Source organism: Crocodylus siamensis, chromosome 2, assembly GCF_052110815.1.
Source record: "Crocodylus siamensis isolate JL-2025a chromosome 2, ASM5211081v1, whole genome shotgun sequence".
Lineage (NCBI taxonomy): Eukaryota > Metazoa > Chordata > Crocodylia > Crocodylidae > Crocodylus > Crocodylus siamensis.
Window position 1 is genome coordinate 253,614,819 of NC_143396.1, and position 24,681 is coordinate 253,639,499.

General features: G+C 44.3%; 1 protein-coding gene across 6 annotated transcripts in view; it reads left to right on the plus strand.

The window, feature by feature from the left end:
• TTLL5 (tubulin tyrosine ligase like 5) overlaps positions 1-24,681 on the plus strand; it is a 178,569-nt gene that overhangs the window by 90,900 nt on the left and 62,988 nt on the right. For all 6 annotated transcript variants that reach the window (XR_016440344.1, XM_090033722.1, XM_090033723.1 and 3 more), the window contains one exon: positions 11,616-11,767. Coding sequence is in view for 5 of the 6 variants with exons in the window: in XM_090033722.1 (XP_089889848.1) it covers positions 11,616-11,767 (152 nt within the window). In the remaining variant the exon portion in view is untranslated. The remainder of the gene's footprint in view (positions 1-11,615; positions 11,768-24,681) is intronic.

Genomic DNA, 24,681 nt, shown 5'->3' on the forward strand with positions numbered 1-24,681 from the left:
AACCTGACCTTCTGTCTTGCCCCTAGAGAGGAAGGTCCCTAGAAGTATGGAGCAGTATTGGTAGGAACAGTGGGGAAACTTGAATGGCTGCTTGCCTAGGTTGCTCTGTCTTCAAGAGGTGTCAAAATATGTCTTTGCATCGACTCTGAGAATACAGAACTTTTTTAGTTGAAGACCAGATGTGTTTATGAACTAGGTTGTCTTGGACAAATATTTGTAACTCACCTTTTTTTAAAGCGTTTCCATAACCCTGAATTTCAGCCTTCACAGTAAGGCATATTTCAGTTTTGTCTAAGTGAAATGCTTGTAGCTAAAGCACAATTTTTTTTGGTTCAGAATTTCAGTTAATGGGAATTTTCTGTTTTCTTCCATAATGAAAAAAATTCTCAATTGAGTCCCCACACAGTGACCTGCACTCACACACGCAGCCCTCCCTCATGCAAATGCACCCACCCTCATGCACTGCTACACTTGCCCTCTTTCCTGCCGGGCCCTCAATATCAGTGTCCTTTGCCTCAGGAGTGTGCTCTCCCACTTCACCTGCACAACTGTGTGCTGTCAAATGACGGTTGCTTGCACCCAGACAAAATATTGCTTGTGTTCATCTGCCCACAGTATCGTATGCACGCTCCCCCTCCCTGCTTGCAGTACTGCATGCACACGTGCTTACAAGCCTTTGTGCTCTTCCATCCACCCGTAATATCTCCTGCCAAGTAACCATTCTATTCCTTCGTTGTTTCTCACAAGGCAGCAAAACCACCGCTATGCATGCTCTTTTGCCTGTGTGCCCACCCACAGTATCTTTCTCACAGAGTTGTTCCCTCTTCCCTCTCTCTGAGTGCCTGCCTATGGTATTGTATTCTCCCTCATTCATGCTCACCTGCTCCAGAGCTGCAGTCTTTCAAGCCTGGCCTTTCCTGCCCATAATGCCATATACTGTCTCATGCAACTTCTGCCTGTAGTAATGTTCCATCCTCCCTATCTTTTCAATGCCTGTCCGCAATACCATACACTTTCCCTTTCTTGTGCTTATATACTGACTCTGGCTGCAGTGCCGTGCTATCTCCCCCTCGTGCATCCCTCCACAATACTACATTTGCCCTTTCAAGAACATGCATACGTTTTGCCTTTCCAGTTGCAGTGCCACAGTTTCTCCTTTTTAGTGCCCCTCTGTCTGCGGTGCCTCTTGAATGCATGCCCCTGGAATACTACTTTCTCCCTTGATTATGGCCACAGTACCACACACATGGTTCCTCTCTCATGCACCCACTATCATTATTGCACACGCCTGGGAGAAATTTCTCACATGCTGCCTCTGTGAGGAATCTGTATGCTATGTTGCTGCTTCTACTGTTGTGACCCTTTCTTACTTTGTCTCATTGTACACAGCTAGACTTTCCTTCATTCATAAAGTTGATGATATGGTTGTAATGAAGCAGTTCTGTTAGTGCCTGGCATCCTTGAATTTCCATGATTTGTTTTCAGTCTGGGTCTTAAGACCCAATGCTGGACAAAGATTGTGTTAATATCTTTTTGAACGTGGAAGTAGTTAAGATTCAGTGCTCTCAATATGCTAATGATATTTAATATTGTGTCTCTAGATCTTGAAGTGTTCTGATTTGCCTTTTGTTTGGGTAAGTTTAGGATGTGGGTGAAAGATTTTTGCAGATCGGGTTAGATAAAATCAAAGTGTAATTAGGAAGTAGCCTGAAAAAATGGTGGAGTTGATAATATCCCCTTCAGTTGGGCAGGGGTTTTCCTACCTTTTGTTGACCATGTAAAGGATTTTACCGGATCCTCTTCTATTTTTGGAAGGCCAAGACACGAAGCAGTAGTCAAGATAGTGTCTTTCCCTCACAGTTAATAGCAGACTGTGCTTTTTCCTGTTGGATGAGGGCCCTGCTACAGTAATCCAGACATTTTTGTGTCCTGCAATGTGCTTTACAGTGTGTTTAAACCTAAAGTTCACTCAGCAAATTTATTTAGTGCACAAGATGGCTGCTTCCTTGTTTGGATGGACTTCCTACAGGGAGTACACTCTACTGTACAGAGTGGGGTTAGTTTTAGCACAAATGACACATGCATGTGTAGACACTCTCCCCCTCTTCCCCCCATGAATACTGTGAATTCTCTAAAGTATGGTGTAGGTTAAAAAAAAAGTGAGGTAAATAATGCTCTTGAAGTATTGGATCTGTGGGAGGTCTCTATCACTGGCTGGCGTGAGGGCTGTTGCTGATATCTACCAGGCTGTAGCACTTTGTGGTTATTCATGTTAGTGAGCAGAAGAATGTGTTGAATTGGTCCTGCTTTGCGAGGAGGAGGAGGAGGGGAAGCCTGGTGGGAGCTCTGCCCCTCTCCGCAAGGGAGAGTGAGATTTCAGGATTTGGCTATAGTTAGGAATAGCTCCAGTTCCTCTAGCCAGGGAGCTTAATCAAAGGGATAACATCGGACCACCCAGGCGAAGGCCAGAATGAGCTGTCTCCGTCTCTGCTGTACAGTATGCCAGTACCCGGGATCTAGCAGCCAGGTCTTCTGCAAATGTGCTGACAGATCCCCAAGGGGATGAGGCACTTTTCTTGCTAGAAAGTGAAAATTAGCAAAACCCAGCTAAGCTTATTGGACCTCTAGGGGGAGGGGCACAGCATGGCCAGCATGCAGTGGCCCAGGGTAACCTTGTGGGAGTTGTCTGCTAAAGACCATCCCAGAACAAGGCCATTCATTTGGGTATCGACTATAGCAGCGATCTCACCCAGGGCTTTACATCTCTCTGCACTACGTCTCTCTCAGGTAAACAGCCTGAGGCCCCCTTGTCCTACATGTCCACAAAATAAACTGCATGTTTACACTGCTGAGGTATACACTGCTCAGATCCCAGTTAATGTCCAGCTCCTCCCATCCCAGACCTGAGTAGAGTGTTTTAGGGAGGCTAAATAGAGATTAAACTGAGACCACAACACTTGGAAAATAGATGAAATCCAAGTACAGTGCATTATAGCCAGTGCCTGGTTCGTTGCTGTGCTAAACCTGTCTCATGGAGTCTCAGGCTGCCTGTATTTTTTGAGTAACCCTTTGGTTTGTTGTATATAGCTTTCTCCCTTAGGAGTCCAGGAAAAGAGAATGGAGGGCATCTTCCCAGAAAGTCTGAGAGCTTATTTCACGACCCAGAAAAAGGGAAGAAGAGAATAGGGATAAAGTCTGGGCTTTTCCTGATCTCTGTCTTTCAAAAATGTTCTCTGCAGGATTGCAGGGTCCACCTGTGTTCCTCAGCCTCAAGCCGTTCACACAGGGACTGGGGTTACTCCTAACAGTGCTGACTTGTAGCATCAGCAATAATATTACTAGTCTTAGCAGAGGTTGTAGGAGGAGAAAATGTCAGTGGTTTCTGCAGTTCAGGAATTACACCTATCCTGCTGCTCTGAGGCTCTAAAGAGAATGGGAGCAGAGGCTTTTGTTATGGTGAAGCAAGCCCTGCAGTTGGCAGATAGTCACCAAATGGGCCAACCTGAACAGCTAAGACCTCATGTGAAGGATTACATCCCAATCATCAAACATTTGGCTGCTCTGTCCCCTATCAAAATCGCTCCCACTGGGAAGTTTTGAGGCAGAGATTGCTTATATGGGAGTCTGATGCTTTAGGAGAAGCAAAAAGTGATTTCAGCCATCCACAGCAGCGTTTTTTATTTTATTTTTTTATATTGTTAAATGGATGCATATGCTGGAGACACTACAAAGGAATCTGTGAGTTTGTCAGGTTTCCCAGGAATGTCTCTGGCAGGTCTTTGTCTGGAACATTTTCTGGAGACTGGAACACTTGTGCTCTGTATGCATATGCATATTCTGTAAGATGGTAAGCTCAGTGAGCGGAGAAGGAATGTCACAGGCCTTTGGCCAGATCAGGCTTGGTTCGCGCACAGATTTCACACCTCCCAGCCCTGTAAGCCCAGTTCTCATTTTTTCTAGCTGGTCTTTTTAAGCGCTGATCTGTGCACAAAATGAAACTGCCTTAGAGTAGATTTGTACTGGCTGGGTGTGGCCAGCAAGTTGACCTGGGTCATGAGAGGATGACCCTGGAGGAGGGTGTGTACCACGTGGTTTCCCTGAAAGGTTTTTACTTGAGTGTATTTCGTGTCATTATGCAAACAGTCAGAGCTGTGGGTTTAGTAAGAGGTTGGTGGTTTGGGGTTTCCTTTTGCTCTCCAGAAAAGAGGCAAGTTAAGATCCAATGATGTTTCCCACGCTGTGATGGCCTGTTGGATTCTGGCATCTCAAAGCGTTGAGGAAGGCGAGGCAGACGGGCTGGCTCCATTATTACTGGAGGAACTGGGAACAGTGTTGGGCCAACTTAGGCTTGGCTTTGGCCAGAAAATGCGTATGGCAGCTCTATAGTGAGGCTTGGAAAATGCAATACTGGTCTGCAGTGTGGAACAAATTAATAAATAATAGTCACATTATTATATCACCCAGAATTTCCAGTCCAAATGATTGATTGCTCCTTGAAGGGAAGAGTAGGAGAGATTCAGTCAAATAAGTACAGCTTCTACACCAGGGGTGGGCAATTATTTTGGGCGGAAGGCTGCTTGCCCAGTTTTGGCAAGCTCTTGAGGGCCGCATTGGTAGCCCTGCCCCTTGACAGATGCCTCACCCCTGGTTGCTATCTTGTGATTAGAAGTCCTGCCCCCTAACCTCTGATCTTTGCCACCAGAAGTTCCTTTCTTTACCTCTAGGAAGTACTCCTTTCAGTAAGGGGTTTTGCCTTCTTGGAACTAGAAAAATACCAAATTATGTTCTAAAAAGTGAACATGTTACAGCATTCATTAATTTGGTTTTACTCTTGTATATTGGGGGGGTATAGGTTTGTCGGGGCTGTGCATGTGGGGTGAGAGAGCATGTGGAGGTGTGTGTGGATGTGGGGTGTGGGTGGGTATGGGGTTTGTGAGGGGCTGGTACCTGGGGTTTGTGGGGAGATGTGGGGGGTCTGCATGTATGGCAGTGTGAGGCGTGTGTGGGTGCACATGTATGGTGGGGTGTGCATGCACATGCTCTGCCCCTGCCGCCCCCCCCCCCACGTACCGGTGCCGCCCCATGCTCCCCAGTCCAGGGGGCAGCCAAGTGTTGCTGGAGCAGGAAGGGAATGAAATGGCTGGGGGTGGGCAGGGCTGTTCAGTCCTGCTGAGGCTCCACCTGGTTCCTACTGCCCCTCTTTCTTGTCAGCTTTGATGGGGTTTCAGGGCATATTATTATTTATTTTCAAAAATTGTTAGGAGCCCCTGCAGGCTGGATAGAATGGCCTGGCAGGCTGGATTTTGCTCCCCCCCCTTCCCCCCCCATTCTACACACACTTGTTTGCAGTATTTTTTATCAATAAAGTTTTGGTAAATGCCCTCTGCCCCTTGAGATAACATTATATTAGTGGTCTATTGAGAAGGTTTTTTGGAGGAAAGGGTGGTGTTCCGACAGGTCAGTACAGGGAAGTCATTCCATTCACGAGAGGCTGTGTGAAGCTTTTTGTTTGAATAGCTGACAGATGGGCAGACTAGGGTAACACTGTTGGTGGAACCATATATGACTAGAATGGACTAGTTCTGGTGATGGCCCTATCCTGAACTCCAGCCTTTTGCTGTTCCAGTCTTGTCCCTTTGTTCTGGGGAAAGAGGTGTCTTTCAGATGTGCTGGCTCTGCACAGAGAAATTTGGAGTCATCCCATCTGCAGCTGCAGAACCCTTGAAGAAATTCTCTTCTATTTACCTTCATTCACCTCCCACTGCAATGTCATGGCTTACTCATCTTTAACCACTATCCACTGGCAAAAGGTAGCAGGATCAAGTGCTCTGTCTTTCCTGTGGTGCTAAAGTCTTAGCTTTTATGGCAGACCTAGAAGAAGTCTTCATTAGGTGTGAAATTTTATAGCTACTTATTTTGCTAGTGGAATATTTCTATATTTAAATGCAAGGAGTTCTGTAGGTTATTTTGGAAGAAGCCTTTTCTACAGTTCTGGTCTAAGTCAGTGGTTCTCAACCTTTTGGCACCAGGGACTGGCCTGTGGGCCGGGGCTTAAGCCCTGCTGGTCTAGGTCAGTGGTTCTCAACCTTTTTAGACTCGAGGTACCTGTCAGAAAATGCCAGCTCCTAGTTTTCACTTATTTTTTACTATAGAAAAATAATAGAGCAAACTTTCTGTTGCAAGAAACACAAAGATCACAACGGGTTAGAATGTTTTTAATGCTACAGATTCCTATTTGAAATCTCTGGGTTCATCTTGTAAATCATGTTTTTGTACCTAACAGTGCTAACGTTGTGTGGCACACCTTGTCATCCTTAAAAGGATCTCAAGGCACCCTAGGGTGCTGCAACACCCTGATTGAGAATTGCTGGTCTAGGTACTGTAAAATTGCCCTCTCACTGTCCCCTAACTTCCAAGTAAAAGCTTACCTGTTGCTAAAAAATTTCCCTCCATCTGAAGCTGTGTGAGCAGTTTCATCAGGCAGGTGAGAGGATTAGTAATGATTGTCACCACTGGGAAAAATCAGAGCCAAGCTTCTGATCACAGATATTGTGTTGCAGGGTGCCCCAGGAATTCACCAAAACAAAGTCCTGACAGGTTAATTATAGCAGCTGAAAGCTATCAGAGCATGGATCAGTAATAAGCAGTCACACCTAACCGGGTGGGCTGGCTGCAAATATGCCCTACACTTTCTATGGTGTTCTCAATCTCTCCCTCTCTAAATTTGTTGCGTGTATTTAATCCTGCTGTAATTTAAACACCTGTCTAGCTGGAATGTGTGAAATCTGCTATTTGCTCACCTGTTTTGTCTGGAAAGGCAGCTTTAAAATAAACAAAGATAGGCTATCAGAGGGGGAACTGTACCAAAGTAGCTTGCGAAGGGTGATGGGGTGATACAACTATAACTAAATGCACCCTGATATTGGTGTGTTGAGGAAAGAGTTGAATAGATGTCCTCTCAACACCAGTCTTCTCTAAGAGAGTTGTGATCCCTGCTACTAGCTAGTTAAGATTTGCATACATCCTATTGCAGTTATCACCATGGCCCACTTGTTCTGGCCTGATCTACCTGTTGTCTTGTGTCTTTTTTGGGTTGTATGGTTATTGGGGGGGCAGGTTTCATCAACTATTAAATATGTGTACAGCACCTAATACAGAGGCCAATATAGTTTGAGGCTTTTAACTGCTACCGCAATATACATATTTACTATTAACATAGTACTACAAAAGGCCTTAGTACCACCTTCTGGAGCATCAAAATAACACTTCGGTCAGTGTTATAGGACAGTAGTTGGCAGTGTTTTTGTGCAGAGTGCCAAAAACACAACTTTGACTTGTAAGATGTTCCAGGGGTGGATGTTGGGGGAGCTGTGAATGGCCTGATACTTGTGTCAGCGCAGCCACAGCCCCTTCACTGAAGTATGAGTACCAAACAAAATGCCTTTGTGTACCACACTCTGGCATGCATGACAGGGGTTGACTTCCCTTGTTATAGAACTACTAGTGAATTGCCCATCAAGAATGATTGGGGAGGGGGCCGGGGGGGATGGAGTGTTTCCACCCACCACCCGCGCCACTGCCGCCTTCCAGGAATGGGAGGAGGGGGGAGGGGGGAGGGGAGCTTGCCCTACTGTCACCTCCTCCACTCCCCTCTGCCAGCGGTGCTGGCCTCTCCTTCTCTACTCTGTCCTTGCCGTCATGGTGGTGCTCTGCACTCTGATTGGTTGTTTTACTAACCGGCCAGAGTCCTCTAGGAGTGCTACAGACAGACAGACAAATGGACTAAGCCCTTTATTATATAAGAATCGATGGCAGTAGTCACATATAATAGAACGCTGTGGGATGCAGCGGAAGTATTCTGGTAGTCAAAGTACTCTTGAAAACAAAGTTGATGACCTGACACAATGTGCCAGTGCCATTGAATTGATTAATAAAAATTTGTCATGCTGCAGGTGCATGAATGAATAAGTAAAAGACAAGCAATAGATGAGTATAAGTTAATAAGACACTATAACAATCACCTAACTGATAAACAAAGTTAACTAAGTAGCCATAACTATGGTAAAAGCGTAGCAGTGGCTTTAACAGTGCTTATGAATACAAGTGTAGTATTTGAGATGAGCATGAATTCAACATGAATTATTGGCACAGCACCCTTACACACATTAAAAAATGCAACAGCAGCCCTAGGTTAATTTATAGAGACGGGACCAATATTTGAAACAAACAGCAGGCTTTAAAACCTTTTTAATTCAAGTTCCATAGAGAATTATCATGTTACAAAACAATATCCATTTTGAATTCGTTAGAAAGAAAATTGTCTGTGGTGCCAAAAAGGTGTTCTTTTAAGTTTTGTTTCTTTGGGTGGAGCTATCATAGTGAGAAAATTCCTTCTCACTTTACTTTTGTTTCATAAGCCAAAAGTAGTATCTTAAAGGGTGTTCTTCCAGGCAGAAACTTTCGTACCAATGTCACCCAGCTTCTCATTGTAAGACCTTCCCTTTTTTATTGCTTATAACAAGCTCATTCAGTGGTTCCTAACTTTTTTAGACTCAAGGCACCCCTTACAAGATTTGTAGCACCCTTCACAAAATCCTAGCTCTTAGTTTTCACCCGTTTTTGACTGACAAAATATACTAGAGCAGAGAACTCAGACTGCAGCAGGACAGAATATTTTTAACACTATATATTCTTATTTGAAACCTCTGGGTTTATCCTGTGAAACATGTTTGCATACTTGAGTGCTAACCTTGTGTGGCACCCTTGCAAGGATCTCGAGGCACCCTGGTTGAGAACCAGTGGTCTAATTTTTATAATTTGGGCTGAATTTCCCTGCTGGATGTTTTGTCAGCAGGGACTATTTATGGAAAATGTTAACCAAAACAGTTCAGGTACTTCCAAGCAGGGGGCTAGGTAAAAATACATTTTTGGTACAACTGTTTGAGAAGCTATAACTCCTTTCTTGTATTTGACAGGAGTGACTTGAAATTTGATGAATTGGGTAGATTTTGTGTCTGGGATGCGTCTTCTATCATCCCTGTGAAAATCTAGTCCTGTCTAGAGACTTGCTGGAGCCTACCAGCTAAATTCCTTTGAAAGAATTCCTTAAATCCCATCCCTCCACCCTAAGGATGCTCTAGTTTGGGCTGAAAAGAGCTTTTCCTGCAGTTGTAACTCTGTACCATAGCAGACAGAAGGATCCCTGTTTTCAGTGTTCGCAAGGAGCCATTCCAACCCTTGCCTAAGCTGAGGCGGTACAGCAAAGGAAGCTGCTTGACTTGAATTCAGACTCATGCATCGGGTAGAGGGAGTTAATTGGTCAAAGAAGGAATAGTGGGCAATGGGAAAACTGATGTTGGGAGGGGAGACTGAACCAGCGAGGCAGAAAAAGTGTGTTTGGAGGGAGACATATCTGATAGGGATCTGAGATGTAGTAGATGATCTGGAACTTAATGGGAAAAGAAACTGGGACAAGGAGCCTGGGGAGGGAGACTGATGCTGAGCTCCATTGGGGGTAGAAAGAATGGGCAACTGGAGATTAGAGCGATTAGAAGTAGAGGAAGACAGACTGGTGCATATAGAGACAGATAACAATTGTAGCAATATCAGAGGATACCAGTATAATTTAGGATGCAGTTGTTACATTTGAATGATTCTGTAGCAGTACAGATGTGGCAGAACCACTGCAGCCGTAGCCCTGTTTCATTCTCAGGCTGTCTTGTTTCTTGCATTCCCAGTGAGCCACTCCAACCCCTGCACTAGACTGAGGCAGCATGGCAAAGCTGCCTGACTTGAATATGGGGGTAGGGAGCTGTATTTCCCAAACAGTAGCTCTCTCTCCCTTTTTGGATAAAAATGCATTTTTCCATAGCCGGGCTGAGGAGGAATCAAAGGACTGTCTAAAGTAGAGTGGCTGAGTGGAAGAATAAACTAGGACTGAAACTAGGATTAACAGGGCAAGAGACTGAGTGGAGACTGGGATTGACTAGGTGAGAAGAACAGCACTTGGACAGGAGTTGAGGAGGAAGAGAGAACTGTGAGAGGAAGAGACAGGAGAAATCGAGCTTGGGGGAGATAGGTGTAAGAGTCTGTGCCCACTAATAAGCACTCCCCTACACAGCCTTTGATGGAAGCCAGGATTCCTGAATTTCACCCAGTGCATCAGGGTGACCCAGAATTTGGCCCAGGGATGACATGTATGCTTGCTTTCAGCTACTCCATTTGCTCAAATAGCAGAGGTCAGCTTAGCAGATATAAAGATTGCAACCCTGCTGACAAACCTTTTGTGTATCAATATGATGTCACATAATGGCATTCAAATAGATTTTTTGTTCTTGTTTTAATTTAGGAAATTGCATGAAAGCAAATAAAAATAACATAGTTAAAGTTGCAAAGTCAAGTACTCAGATGTTAGAAATGCACAATGAATGATCTCTTGTGAAACATTTTGTTTAAGTGATTTGGCTATCATATAGGAGCTCTGTGGCAGACATAGCTATGAGATTGCCTCTTCCCTTCCCTCAGTTCCTTGATTCATTCACTGCATACCTTTCAGCTGCTACAAAAAATGAGGCAGGGATCCTATAGATAACAGCCTCCTTCAGTATATAGCCCTGTTTCATCACCAGAGCAGATGAGTTCTGTGCTCTGAGTGTGTCATGAAAAAAAAACATTGTGTGATCAGGTAATTGCAGATTGTATTATAATGCATGCCCAGAAGGCAGATGAATTAGTTCCACAAACAGCTTTAATTTTGGCAGTTCCTGAATTGTGAGTGCTTTGTTGTGCAACCTGAGTAATGTTCTTTTAACAGAGCTTTTTACATAATTAAATATTATGGCAGTCAGTACAATTGATCTATTGTGCTGGGTACTCTTCAGACATGCTAACAGACAGGAATTATTCAAATGGTTTGCTTTCTTACGAAGAAAAGTGGCACAAAAATGGTGATGGGAGAAGGATGCAATTGAATGCATTTTTATATTTTAAAATATACATGCAATTTTATTATAATTTTGCTAGAGCAAAGGCAGTCCCCATCCACACCCCCAATCCCAACAACAGTCATTACTTGATTCATCTTCTTACATGGATGAACAGCTTTGTAAAGATGTGGTGGCAAACGTCTCTCATTTACAATACAATTTGGTTGGATCTATATAGAAGATGCCCATGATGATGGGTCATTTATATATATGCATATATAGAGACAGCTTGCTCAGTGACCCAGATTATTGTAAATGGGCAGAGAGAGGCTGGTATGGTCATTTGCACTATGCTAGAGGGAAGTGGTGGGGTAATGTCTGGCTATTGTTACTGCTGAAAACAGATTAGGTTTTTCATGGTTCCATTGTTCTTGACTATCAGTCTTTTGCCTCTAGGGTTTTTTTGCCCTTTTGCCATTGCCCACTCCACTAGATACTGCCAGTACAACTTTAGTCCCATTCAGGACCTCCTTTCTCCAGAGAAGAAAGGAAAATTTCTCCAGAAGTCGTCTTTTCATTATAAGACTCTGTGCTAGTGGGTGGTCCCTTTAGCTGTATGTTATTCAGAACCACCTGTTGCTGCTCCCTTGTCTTTGTTGTTTCTGATCTCTTTTTTTTGTTTGTTTTTAGTTAACAAACCTGAACCTGGCAAGTGCAGCCATAAGCAAAGGGAACACAGCCTCCCCTCCCAGTCACCACTCAGCACTTAGCACTAGCGGGTCCTTATGGGCTGTTCAGTCGGACACTCGCATAGTGGACAGCAGGCCCTTCTCAGCAGTCAGGTAAGTTAAGCTGCTTGTCCTTCACTTGTTGATGGAGAAGACTGTGCAGCACGGCATCCAGGAGCTTCTTCACAGACTTGCTGGCTTCTTGCTCTGGAGTACTTTTCAATGTGTAAGGTAACGGTTCCCAGCATTTCACCAGCACCACTACCAGAAACAGCCTATGAAAAAGGACCCAAATCCCAAGGTTTGAAAGAAGTTTGGGTGCAGTAAGGGAAGGGCTGGAAAACTGGAAATAGTGATGGTAACTCTTTAGACAATGTCCATCTGGGCTCTTGACCTCCTTTGGATCTGGAAATCTGGGAAGACTGGGTTTTCTCTGGTGCTGCAATACGTGTGCCAGGTATAATTTGTTATTTGGCAGAAAGGAATCTCTGATAGGTCCTGAGCTTGTTTTTTCCTTGAACGTAAAACTTAGAGAATTTGAAGACAAAAGAAAAGCAGCAGGGAACCCCTTTCTTAGAAGCTTCCACTTGAATATGTCCCCTTTTTATCCTTGTTTTTCTAAGCAAAATACAACACAGAAATTTGCATTAGTGGTTATCATGCTCTTAACGGAGGACTATGTATGATTCTGTAATGGGGATGACTGTATGAGGCTTGAGAGTGGTAAGGTAAGACCCAGGGCTTTTGAATGGGGCTTTCATTGGAGTTAGTGGCTAGGAGCTAAGTGGGTATGCTGTAGTCTACTAGACTGAGTGCAGGACAAGGATCCAGTTACTTTTGAGTCCCAGTCTTTTTTCCTGACATCAACAATCCTGCACCCCTTCATGGAAAGTTGCTTCTCTGCCTCCTGTAGAATAGGAATAATGGGTGTGACCCACTCAAATGCTTGAGCTCTGTGTCTAAAAAAGCTCTGCACAAGTCCAATTAATGTTTTATCACTATGGCCTGATGACTGCTAGAAGAGGGAGGCAAATATAAGAGGTGTTCTGTGGGGAAAGATTATGACCCGAGTAGTTCTTTTTCATCAGTCTGTCTTCCCTATCTGTAGAAGAGGAATGTGAGAAATAAATTCCTGGCCTTTGCCTGTCCCAGTACACTGTTTGCCTGTGGGGGTTAGTGTGATTGAGAGGCAGCGATTCCGCTCTTGGAGCATGGCCAGGGGAGTTATTACCTAATCCAAATAAAGAGCTTATCCAACAGGTGTACAGCCTATGAGAGCAGCAGAGGACAGGCAGCCCTAGTGCTTCTATTTCCTCCTCTACACTGCCTGTACCAGTGGGAATGAGCTGCAGGCTTAGCAGGGAAAGCAGGAACTCCTTAAAGGACTCTTTCTTTGTATTGCTGTAGGTCTTACAATTTTGGCATCACTCTAAAGTAATTTCATTGTTAAAGGCTGCACATGCGATACCTGGTCTGCACTCCTCCACTGTCTTAATGCCCTGAACAACATTTTACACTGGCACATCAAGTAGCCCCAGAATTGTTGCCTCATCTACCATTATTGGTTAGTTTAACCTGTAGACCTATTTAATTGTGTACAAAACCCTGTCTTGCCAGTGTTAGTGTAAGATTCAGTCATGGTACATTCAGTGGAGCACTTAAGTCTCAGGCACTGAAAGAACACCCTTTGGAGACCTGCACATCAAGTGCTTACAGTGCCTGAGAGTGTTTGTAATGCCTTTTACTTCCAAAGCAAGAAATCAAAAAGGGAGATCTTAAGAAGCACTTGATTGAGCATGCCTTGTTTACCTGACTGTCAATATCAAAGGGCCAGAACAACAGGAGCCAAGGGACATCTCCAAAGTAGAAGTTTTGGAAACTGCTGAATGACTCTGAGTTGAGAATTATGAAGTACTGGTATCTACTTCTCTAGAGAGAGAGACATCAGAACTCTCTCTCTCTCTCTCTCTCTCTCAAGAAGAATTCCAAAAAGATATGGTGTACTACAGGGATGCTAAATTCATTTGTGTTAGCAGGCTGGATCTGGATTGTGAGGCGTCTTGCAGGTTGGTCAGCTTGCCTTTGGACCTGTGGGGCTTCTGGCTGCAGCTGGCACAGCCACTGTGCTGATGTATCCAACAGCTAGGGAGTTAAGAATACTGCTGCTCAACCGCTGTTACTAACTGCTGCCAATTTTAGTCATCAGCTGCAATTGAAAGTACTAAATTCTCTAGCAGCATTCACACCTTGGGTGCTGGCAGCACTGACACAATGGTTCTGGCAACTGCAGCAACAGGGGGTTGAGCATTGGTGAGGTTAACTCTTTTGCTGCTGACAGCCGTGGGCAGAAGCCCTGTGGGCTGGATGACCCATCGCCGTGGGTGAGATACAGCCTGTAGGCTGTGTGTTTGATACCCTGATGTACTGCAGTTGACCCTTTTGGTTCAGAGTCATAGCTGACTGATGTCACATCTCTGTAGTTACTCTGTTAGATGCTGGAAGTATTTTTGAAAAAAAGTGTCTTCCTAATCTGTTTCCACAGGACATTGGGTCTCAGCTGTGGAACTCATTGAGAATATCTTGTCAGTGGGCCTTTTGTTTTGGGCAGGTAGTAATATCTGGCCTTTGCTGACACACAGAAGTCCATCTGCTGCTCCAACTCGAGCATCACCATATTAAGGCTCAACACTACAGTTTTCTAGTGGTTTCTTAGGTAAAATTGAAGCCCTTCCAGTGTTACAGTGTTTCAAAGATCTGTTTCTCTTGGAAGGCCTGGGACTTCGCTGGGCTTCATACTGCTGGGCTTTTCTCCTCTTTAGTTCCCACTTTTGCAAAGGTGGTTTACCAGTATGTTCTCTTGAAAAGAAGCTTGATTTCCTGTAACCAAAGGGCAAACAGGTTCTTAAGTTACATTAAGAGACAAGTAGAGACTAATACTGAAAATATTATAATGCCACTATGAATCAGTGTTCTGTCCTTACTTGGAAATCTTTGGTCACTTTTTAAAAAGAAAAGAAAACAGAAAGAGAAGATACTAGTATAGGCACACACAAAAGACTATTTTGTATCTGTTTTAAGAAGACCCAAACGGACCTTTTTCACAAAGAATAATAACTGTAACTGAAACAACAAACACAACTATTAAAAGGAATCTTTCATGAAGTACACAATTAACCCTGTGAAACTTGCTGCCACTCACTAAAGCCAAGGGATTAGTAGGATTGAGAAATGGAGTATAAATTCTTTCTGTGGCTACATTTTATTGTAGAATTTTCTTTTAGGCATCTGGGTTGTTGGGACAATTTATTATTTGAAAAGGATTCTGGGGCAATCAAAGATTCAGGGCTTGGGCCCTGTAGGGTCTTTGTGAGCCTTGATTAAAGGCAGAAACTTCTACAGCTGTTGAGTGTTTTAACATTTATAGGGGATTCTTTGAATTTGTCTGTAGTAGCTGCCTCCCTTTCTCATTTTTTTTTTCCCTACAGATTATATGGGCAGTCTTTCTGGCAAGCATTCACCAGTGGAACAACTTGTGTCTTTTTCTTTATACCTTCCTTGGTTTGTGAACTTTTATGAAGCAAAATAATGCTGAGATGTATCATTTGGAGGAGTAGGGCAGGCAAGAACCTCTGAGTTCAAGTTTAAGAGGTGTTTCTTTTCCACTGGATTAATGGGCTGTGTACACCTTTTCCTTTCTTTCCATGGATACTTTGAGTCCTGGGGAGGAAGAAAATTCTCTGGGAGAGGCTAACATAGCCTTGTTCTGAACTTGGTTCATCAGCTGTGTTCTGAACTAGGTTCATCATCATTCCTGGTGATATCTCAAGAACCTGCTGTTTTATTCTTTTTGTGTGATCATGTCATGTTCTCCACTTAGTTCCCAAATCACTTCAGCCAGGTGCCTATCCAGTTTTCTCTTGGAGTTTGCAAAGTACATCTGAATGGTTGTCCTGGGATTGTATCATTGAATCAATGGCTGAAAGGGGGCAGTGCATTTGGCTGCTCACTAAACCCTGATTGGAAGGGCAATGTGTGTGCCTGCCACTGTCGGGACATCGTGTTTTCCAGGGACAAACACAGGTACAACTTGCAGCAACACAAATGCAACATCTGTTTCTGTCCTGAAGGCAAGGCTGCTAGTGAACTCTGTCTCGGCATTAGGCAGCACTTTCTGTCTGCTAGCGATATCCTGACATCAGTGGGAGCCAACCTTTTTTGTCAGTCATCCCAAGATTGGCTCCACATTCTCTCCACTCCCATTGTTTTTTGCTACCTGATCAGCTTGCTTTGCTTTCCATGCCCTACTCTGTATTCCTGCCCAATCTGCTGCTCTGCTTCCTGCTGTCTGCCCTGTGTTGCTTCCCTGATTTGCTGCTTTATTTTCTGCTCCCTCTCATATCTGCTATAGAGTTGCCTGTCCCCTCCCTGGTCTGCTGCATGCCCCACATGTAGCACACATGCCACAGATTAGCCACTCTTGCCCTTATACAATCCCCTTCCTTCCCCTTCTTGTTCCCTTGCTAGATATCTTACTCGAGGAGGCCTAGTTGCACTTTATGTATCTGCCAGTAGCATACTGTATTGCCTTCACACCCAGGGTGGGCAAGGAAGAGTCTTTAGCATAAGGTCATGCTGATGCACATTATTCTTCTGGTGGCCTGCGTGATTATTACTAGCTAAGAAACAACTGAGAGAGACCCCAACTTCATTCATGTCCCTTTATCTTGCTGCCTGCATGGTCAACACTGTTAGGAAGAGTTGCATAGAAGAGTCCCTGTCAGGCAGAGCAAAATAGCTGCTTATATAAAGACTGGTACATGAGGAATCCAAAGCCCTTGGGCTTTGATTCTACTGCAAGTCTCTCTCATGGAGACTTGAGTTAATTGAGGTTTTTTTTTTATCAACTTGCATTGTATTGACCTCCCTATCTCCCTAGTGAGGCAGCACAGAGTTCCAGAGGGGAATTAAAGGTGGGACACAATTACTGTTTGTTACAAGGCTTTCATCCATTTCCTCTTGGCAGCATCTTGACACTTCAGTCCAAGGCTTTGGCATGGGAAGAAGCATTTGCTTCTGAAAGTCCCAGGGGGCATACTGTCTGGGTAGTGCTAAGCTCTGGAAACAGAACAAGCTGCAAGTTAGTGCATGCTCCTCCTCCATCTCCTACCACTTGGCATATACTATCTCCCCTACCACCACAGGTGTCCTCTCACCTTAACTTATCCCTTCAGGAAAGTCAGTGATGACAGCTGTAGGAGTGAATCGGGTCAGTCAGACTTGAAGCTTACATGACTGGCCTTGCGTTGTTTGCATATTGAATGGCTCATGCCAGAGAAGCTTGTGATGGCAGGTCCAATTATTCCCCAGTCTTCTCTAAAATCACCCTGAGCCTCAGTATCATAGGTTGGCACAATCTTGAAGGAACCCTGCTTCCCACAGCTAGGCCTTGGCTCTGTCTGGAGCCTCTGGGAGAGGAAAGGCGGAAAGCTCGTGACTTGCCCAGACAGTCTGAGGCCTGGCCCTGCAGCCTCGGCTCCCCAGACACTGTTGAGTCGGACTTGGCTGGCAGCCTCTGCGCTGTTACTTTTCCGAGGTAGTAAGTGAGATTAATCGCAGGACCCTTTCCAGAGGCAAAGGGGTTTAGGCTGAGTGTTGTGAGAATTTAGGAGCCAGTGCCGGGTTTGTGAGCTGGAAATGAAAGCTGGGGCCTCACAGCAGGGGCAGCACAGGGCACAAGCCGACTTGTGCAAATGTGGCCTTTGCATTCAGTTTCTTCTGGCCATTTTTGTAGGACTGTTTCTTGAGGGCCTTTCTGATAGGCTCTAGCTGAATTCAGGGGTTCTTACTATGTTAACTCTTTCTCTACTTGGGCCTGGGCAAGTTTGGTCTGCTTTTGTCATCTAGTTGTAGGTAACTGGAGCAGCTTCTTTTAATACTGGATCCTCATCCCTCTGTTCCCTTCAGAATAGGTGGTCTCAATTCCATTTGTTCCAATGCCTACTCCATCTTGGTGGTAACTAAGAGGACAGAAGAAAGTGAGAGATGAAGATTTGTCATCTTTCCCACAGTCTGTTTGTACCGATGAAGAGCCTGGGTTAGCTTATTTCAGCTACCTCCAGAAATGGTCAGCATTTCAGAGGCAAGTGCAAGGAATTTGTCCATAGGGAGAAGCTTCTCCAGTATTCTCCACTAGTTGTTTTTGCTTGGAAGCAGGATGAGTTATTTTTACAAGAACTTAATAGGGTTGGTGCTATTATTTATTTAAATATCCAGCTTTGGGGTTGTTTGTTTGTTTTAATCCTGTTGTGATTTTTGACTTTAATTGTATGATGTAGCAATGAGTTACAAGGCGTAATTAACCTTTGGATGAAAGTTTCCTTTTATACTTTTAAATCTGTTGCCCTTCAGTTTGATTGATAATCTATGTCTCTTTCTTTGTATATTAAGTAATACAGTAAATTAACAACATTTGATTTTATCTTCTGTACACCATTCATTTAGTCTATCTCTATCATGTCCATTCTTATTTGTCTCCTCTAAACTAAACAGACCCAGCCTTTTCAGTCGTTATATGGGAATCTTTCCAGGTCACTAACAATTGTCTGGCTTTATTTCTTTGTAGAGGTGACCAGGACTGAATGCAGTGCTCCAAAAGACAGCATAACCCTGATTTCTAGCATTCCATTGTTTATACATTCTAACATCTTGCTGAGGTGATTTCTTTTCTGTTTTTTTTTTTTTACCATTGCTGAATACAGAAAAAAGTTTTCATAGATACCCAAGTCTTTTCCCTTGATGTTTCCAGTCAAGCATATATGCAGGTCATGCCAACACAGTTATGTTCTTTTTTTTTTTTCCTTGCTTCTCCAATCATCTCTCCTTTCCCTGACTCTCGGCTGCCACCCCTGGTTTCTGTGGCTGAAATCACCTTTGCTGGTTTTTGTTCCTTAATGCCTAACTTGATAAAGGAGTGTTTAGTTCACACAGAAATTTAGTTCACAAAAGTTTAGGGCTGGAAGGAGTGCAGTAGTTGCCTTACGGATCACTAACTTCTGATCCTGAGTTTTCTCCCAGTACCCTGTGAGCCTACCCACAGTGGCTCTGGATCCCCATTCTTTCCTTATGGCTAAACCTTTCATTCAGTAGAAAATGTCCAATGTGGAGTTCATAGGGTTAACATCCCTGGTTCCCATCTCAGTAGTGCTGTTGTGGGGGAAACCTAGTTTTTCTCTTAATGCTTTCTAGGCAGGAGAGGAAATTAGCAATCTGGTGCTTAATGAGTTAATGTCCAGAACAGCCTCTTTTCCCCTAGGTGTGTGTGGAAAGGGTTACAAGGAAGCCTGAGCCTTGGCTGTTTCTTTGAGCAGTTTGGAAAGGACGGGCCTCAGACAGTTTGGCAAGAACCTGGGGCTCTGTTTTTTCCAGCCCAGCCCTTCCTTCTGCACGGAGCTGTCAGGGAATCCCACGAATGTCTGGTTTCTCCCCCTTCGTATGTGAGGTTTTTTGTTTTGTTTTGTTTTTTTAAAGCAGTATTTTTATCCATCCTTGGCTCTTCCCCCCCTTAGGGACCTGGAATTTTTGTCTGTTGCTCAACCTAGCAGGTAGTGAGGTGGGAGTGAAAGCTGTGCTGTCATGCCATGTTTTGGAATAGGCTCATAGTTGTGCAAATGAGAGAGGGCACTGGGAAGTTTCCCAGAGGATAGTCCTTTCTGGCATCACTTTCAGGGCAGGTCCACCTGGCCCAAGAACTAAGAGATTGAGCAGGTCCATCTAACTGTGCCATTCCTGCAGGTCACAGTAAGGCACTCAAATTTTAGAGCTGCATCCTCTGCACCCTCCCCAGCAGACCCACACTGGAGTCCTGCTTTGTAAAACTGGAGACCAAACAGTGACTCAAGCCTGCAAGAGAGGGCAGGTCAGCTACTTTCCTTTCATTTGCCTCAGGCTCCCCAAAACTGTCTGGTTGCTGAACTTGTTGTGAACATGTTGGAAACTTCCAAGGCTTCACTGTGTCCTGTCTCCTCAAAAATAGGAGGTGTCACCTGAGGGAAAAGAACAGCTGTCTCAGTACTAGGAAGCAAGAAAGGAGTTCAGCTGCTAGCAAAATACAGAGGTGTGAGCAGCTCTGCTGAAGTTGCTGGTGTTATACAATGGCAGCCTGGTAAAAGAGGGATTGAGACATGGTTATATGTTTTCCAGGGCATGTTGTGCAGCTGGAGGTTCCATGTGGGATAGGGCATTATAAGGCAGCCCTCAGAGGACAGTCCCCATATTCCTGTCTTTGGAGTCATCTGACAAAGGGTCCAGAAGTGTGGCAGAACTGAGGAGAGAGATCTCATCCATAGTGACAGAGCAAGAGTATCAAAGCAGAAGGTAGTGCCAGGGGCCTCAATGTCCTTTGGCTTAGGGGAATCCCTCCTTCCTATCAGGCTTTTCCTCTGGGCTACCTCCTCTTGGATACTGAAGTTTCCACAGCAGCCTGACCACTAAGCTAGTGTATGCTCACATTTTCCATCCAGCCCAGGGTCATGCTTTGGCTTGGCTTTTCTTGGGACAAGCACAGCACTTGGGGTTTAGTGTTTTATCTTGTGATTATAAACAAGAGACTCCTGCCAAAAGCTGGAGTTGTAAAAAGAAGACCCTTCCTCACCCATGGAAACCTTAATTAACCCTCCCTGTGAGTGTCCTGCAGAGCCCTGCACTGCAGAATCAGGCTTTTGTTGTTTAATTTGCCCAAGTGTTTTCTATCTAGGGGAGTTTTGCAGTTGACACTTGTGAGTTGTATGTTGCTGGCAACATGACAGCTTGTTATTCCCCAGGGCTTCTCTTTGCTGCAGGTATCAATCGGTGGCTGTTTGTGAGCCATACAAGGCTCCAGCACTGAACAAAAACCTCTTTTAAAAAGGGAGGGGAAAAGAGTATTAAAAAAAGCCAAAGTGTTTCAGCTTCTCTATACATGTGGTGACAGTTTCACCTGAAGATCCTGTCCAAAAGCCTCTCAGCCCAAACTGGTGAAGTAATGTGGAAGAGATGGGAGGTCACAACCATGCTCAGCACAGACGAGTGATTTTTTTTTTTTTTTTTTTTTTTTTTAGGGAGTATTGAACATTAGGGTTTTGGGGAGGGAAGTTCAGTGGCAACATCTGATGTCTCCACAATTCTATACAGTAAACAACAAGCAGATTTAGGTCAAATATCAGGAAAAATATGTGAAGTTCAGCCTCCCTTACAGATGCAGGATTTGCTGTTCTTGAGCCATCCCAGACAGATGCCTGTTCAGCCCCTTCTTGAAAACTTGAGATAAAGGAGATGCCCTGGTTTCTCCAGGTAGCATGTTCCATTGTCCTAATGCTCTTAGTTGGATCAAATCTCAGGAAAAAATCTTCCTCAATCCTCTTTGCTGTAGAACACCTTGCCTCTTGTCTTACCCTCTGTGACAGGGAAGAACAGTGTTTCCCCATCTTTATAGCAGCCTTTCAAACATTTGAGAGCTGCTATCATGTTGTTTTCTCTGCACCCCGTTTCCTCCCTTGACCCCTTCTCCCCTCTCCCCAGCTCCCATTTTCAGGAAAATCGATCATAATATAGTTTATCTGCTATTAACAGCTCCAAGTTGGGTACAGCAGTTCAACATTTCAGAGGAGCTAGCCATGACCTTAGCAACTGGTTAGTCCAAGTTTCCTGTTGTAGGATTGCCGGTTGGCTTCTCTACTGATCTAAAATCACTGATTGTATGGGTAGGGTCTTGTTGATTGTTTTTGGCTTTGACAACTCTTAAGAAGTTCAGATAATCTTTCTGAACAGTTTAAAGAGTTCAGGAAAGATCTATGAATTAAAGTGGAAGAGCATTTTATTGAGGTTATCTTGGAAGAGTAATGCTCTATTGTTATTCACAAAACCTTTAATTTTGGATTATTTGGATACATTTTAAGCAGTTTGGATTGTCCTGTACTGTCAAAGTCTATTTGGCAGTAATTTCAGAACAAAAAGCTGAACTACTTTGTTCTCCCATTCATGTCTTTGCTTATCCTGTTTTGAAAAGATTTTTGCTGAAAGGTCCAAGTCCTTTTTCCACTTGTGTATGGAACTCCATCTTTCTGCCCGTAATGCTAGATTAGATGTTTAAATATGAAAAGAACCCTTTAGAGTATTGCAATGAGGGGAGTAACTATATATTCAGAACTTTTGATTATAAAGGAGAGAGTATAAGACAATTTTAGATTTAGTGAGACCACCACAGGTTATCAGAATTTATCAAATTGTGTGTATAAACATATTGTAAACTTTTGTTTATCTCAGTAAATGGAGATCTCAGAATAGAATTCAGCAGTCTTGCATTTCAGAAGAATAAAGATTTTATTGTGGAGAAATAAAAGGCTGTTATCTGGAGTTTGTTGGATTTATTTACATGTGTTCTGAGCTATCCTTTGCATCCTTCACTGGACAAGTTTTACATTATTCTGTGCAGTCTTTAGCTTCATAAATTTATCTTAGAGTTGCTGCACTTGATCCCATGGAACACCAGGTTGTTTGCATCTCATTCTCTGCATCCTGTCAGCCTTGAGGCATGAGGCTGTTTTGAGTCTTGCGATCATATGGTATGCATTGCACATGTGATAAACTAGGAAGTGCCTGCCTTAATGAATTGTTGCTGACCCATTTCTCACCTTTGAGCTATAATCCTACCTGTTGTCTTGTATTGTTAATATTCAGTTGATGAATTTTTAGGAAATCACAAGCATGATAATCAGGGATCCTGATTTTCTCTGTTTAAAAATTGCAAATTCTCTGACAACCCCCCAAATACATGATTAAAATGAAATTCCACTGTGTGTGTGTGTGTGTGTGTGTGTGTGTGTGTGTGTGTGTGAATTGAACACAATGTTTTATTGATATATTTATAACTTTAAAGCAAATTGAAAGCCTACCAGTGCCTCGATCACTATAATAAAATAAATTCTAAATACCTATGAATTTTGGTTTTTGATTTTGGGGGTTTTTTTTATCATGCAAAATCAGAGCTCCCCCTGCCCCTTTCGCTCACCAGGACACAGGTCCAGGCCCCTCACTCCCAAGCCATGGCCCCCTGCCTCCCCCAGCCCAGCACTGGGGACCCCAGCTGCCTGGGCTATGGGGCCAGGGGCCCAGGTCCTCAGCCCCCTGCCCTCTACAGCAATGCCCAAGCCCTGGTTGCTGCCCATGGGAGGCAGAGACTGCAATGGCGAAGCAGTGTGGAGCCAAGCTCCCTCTCCCCAGTGGGAGGCATGGCTGGAGTGGAGTGCAAGGGAGGGGGGGGCCAGGGCAGGCTGCCTGCTGCTGGCTTGGGCTTTCTCCCTCTACGGTCTCCACAGCCCAGTCCAGCAGCAATGGGGGGTACAACTCCGCACCACCATCCCATTGCTCCTGGGCAGGCGAGGGGTGCCTTGACAAGGCAGTGTGGGGCTTGCAGTAACAAGGAGCTTCTCCCCCCACCCCGCTCTTCCCTCTGTGCCAAGTCTTGCCCACTGGGCTACATAGAGGATAGCAGGGGAGGGAACGCAAACCTGCAGTGGGTAGACTGCTCCTACTCCGTGCACAGATCTGGGGGACGCATCCCCCCCCAGGAGTACGTGCAGTGGAAGGGAGCCAGTCTCTGCCCCCCCAGTGAGCCACCTGCTGCCCTATCCCACTTGTCACCTGGGCCCTGTGGCTGCATACTCCAGCCCTGAGCTCCAAGCCCTATGTACTGCTTGGCTGGGCAGCAGTCCCAGTCCCCCTCTCCCTGTGGCAGCCTCAAACCCCACTCCCCCTGTCAGACTCATCTGCAGGAGCTGCTCTCCAGGTGGCCTGGCAGCTGTGTGTGCGTAGGTGTGCACATGCACATTGTACCCCTTGCCTGACCATCCTCCTCCCCCTCCCCCCAGCCTCTTGTGGGCTTGAACTCTGCCAGCTAGAGAGAGCTCTTTGCAGAAGTAGACAATCCGCATGTTTGTTAAAATGAGAAATCTACATTTTTCTCAGTTAAAAGGGAAAAATCCACATTTTTTTTGTGGAAATGGAAAACTCAGATCCCTAAGTATCATCATGTTTTTTCCCTTTAGCAAATTGGACTGTGTTCATCTCAGGCCACCTGCAGGGCATGTTCTAGTTTCACCATCTCCACTCTTTCTCATTAGACACTGCTCAGATGATCCCAGTCACCAGTGAATGTATCAATCCTAACCTTGGATAGAAGTCTGGTAATGGAATTTAGCAAGCTGGCTGATTTGGAGGTCAGTGTAAATATGCTGGTATGTCAAGGCAAACACTTGACACACTGTGCTACAGTTCTCTGCTGATGTAGGAAATCTGCATCTATGTCAGAAAGAAGCTCTTGGAGAGACACGACATACCAAATGAATGATTTTTTGCAGGTGTCTGCAATGTTTTAGCATCCCCAACAGCAATTTTGGTGTGTCTATGCACAGCACAGCACTTCTTCTTGGGCTTCCTGATTCATGTATTCCATGGTGCCCATCTCTGTTTCTGAATGCAGGAGATTCTAGATAACTAACTACTTTCCATTATAGGCTGTAGGATACAATTCTACATTCCCCCTGGGAATGGGGATCAGTCACCTGAATAAGGCTTTCGTGTCCAAAACTAGGTTCCAGCAAGCAGGGTGGATTTGATTTAAATCATGATTTCAATCACAATTTAAATCACTGGTTGGGAAGCCTTGATTTAATCATTGTTTTCTACAAAAAGTACATTCTTGTTGTTTGATATCTATTCATTTAACTTCTTGAAACCAGTTTTCAAGAGAGGTAAGGACTTGATTCTGTGTACACAAATTTAGAGAGACAATAAGGTTGGGTAGGTAATCAGGTCTGTTATCTCTCCTGTCCATATACTGTTGTTAGCAAGGATGTTATCTCTGGAGAGACAAATCTACAGTTTGAGAATTGAAATAAAGCATCACAGAGATGCTTAATGAGATCATCTAGACTGAGCCCTGAGTCTAGTTGGGTAGAGTGTCTTTTCTTTTGTCTTTACTAATCTATAGAGGA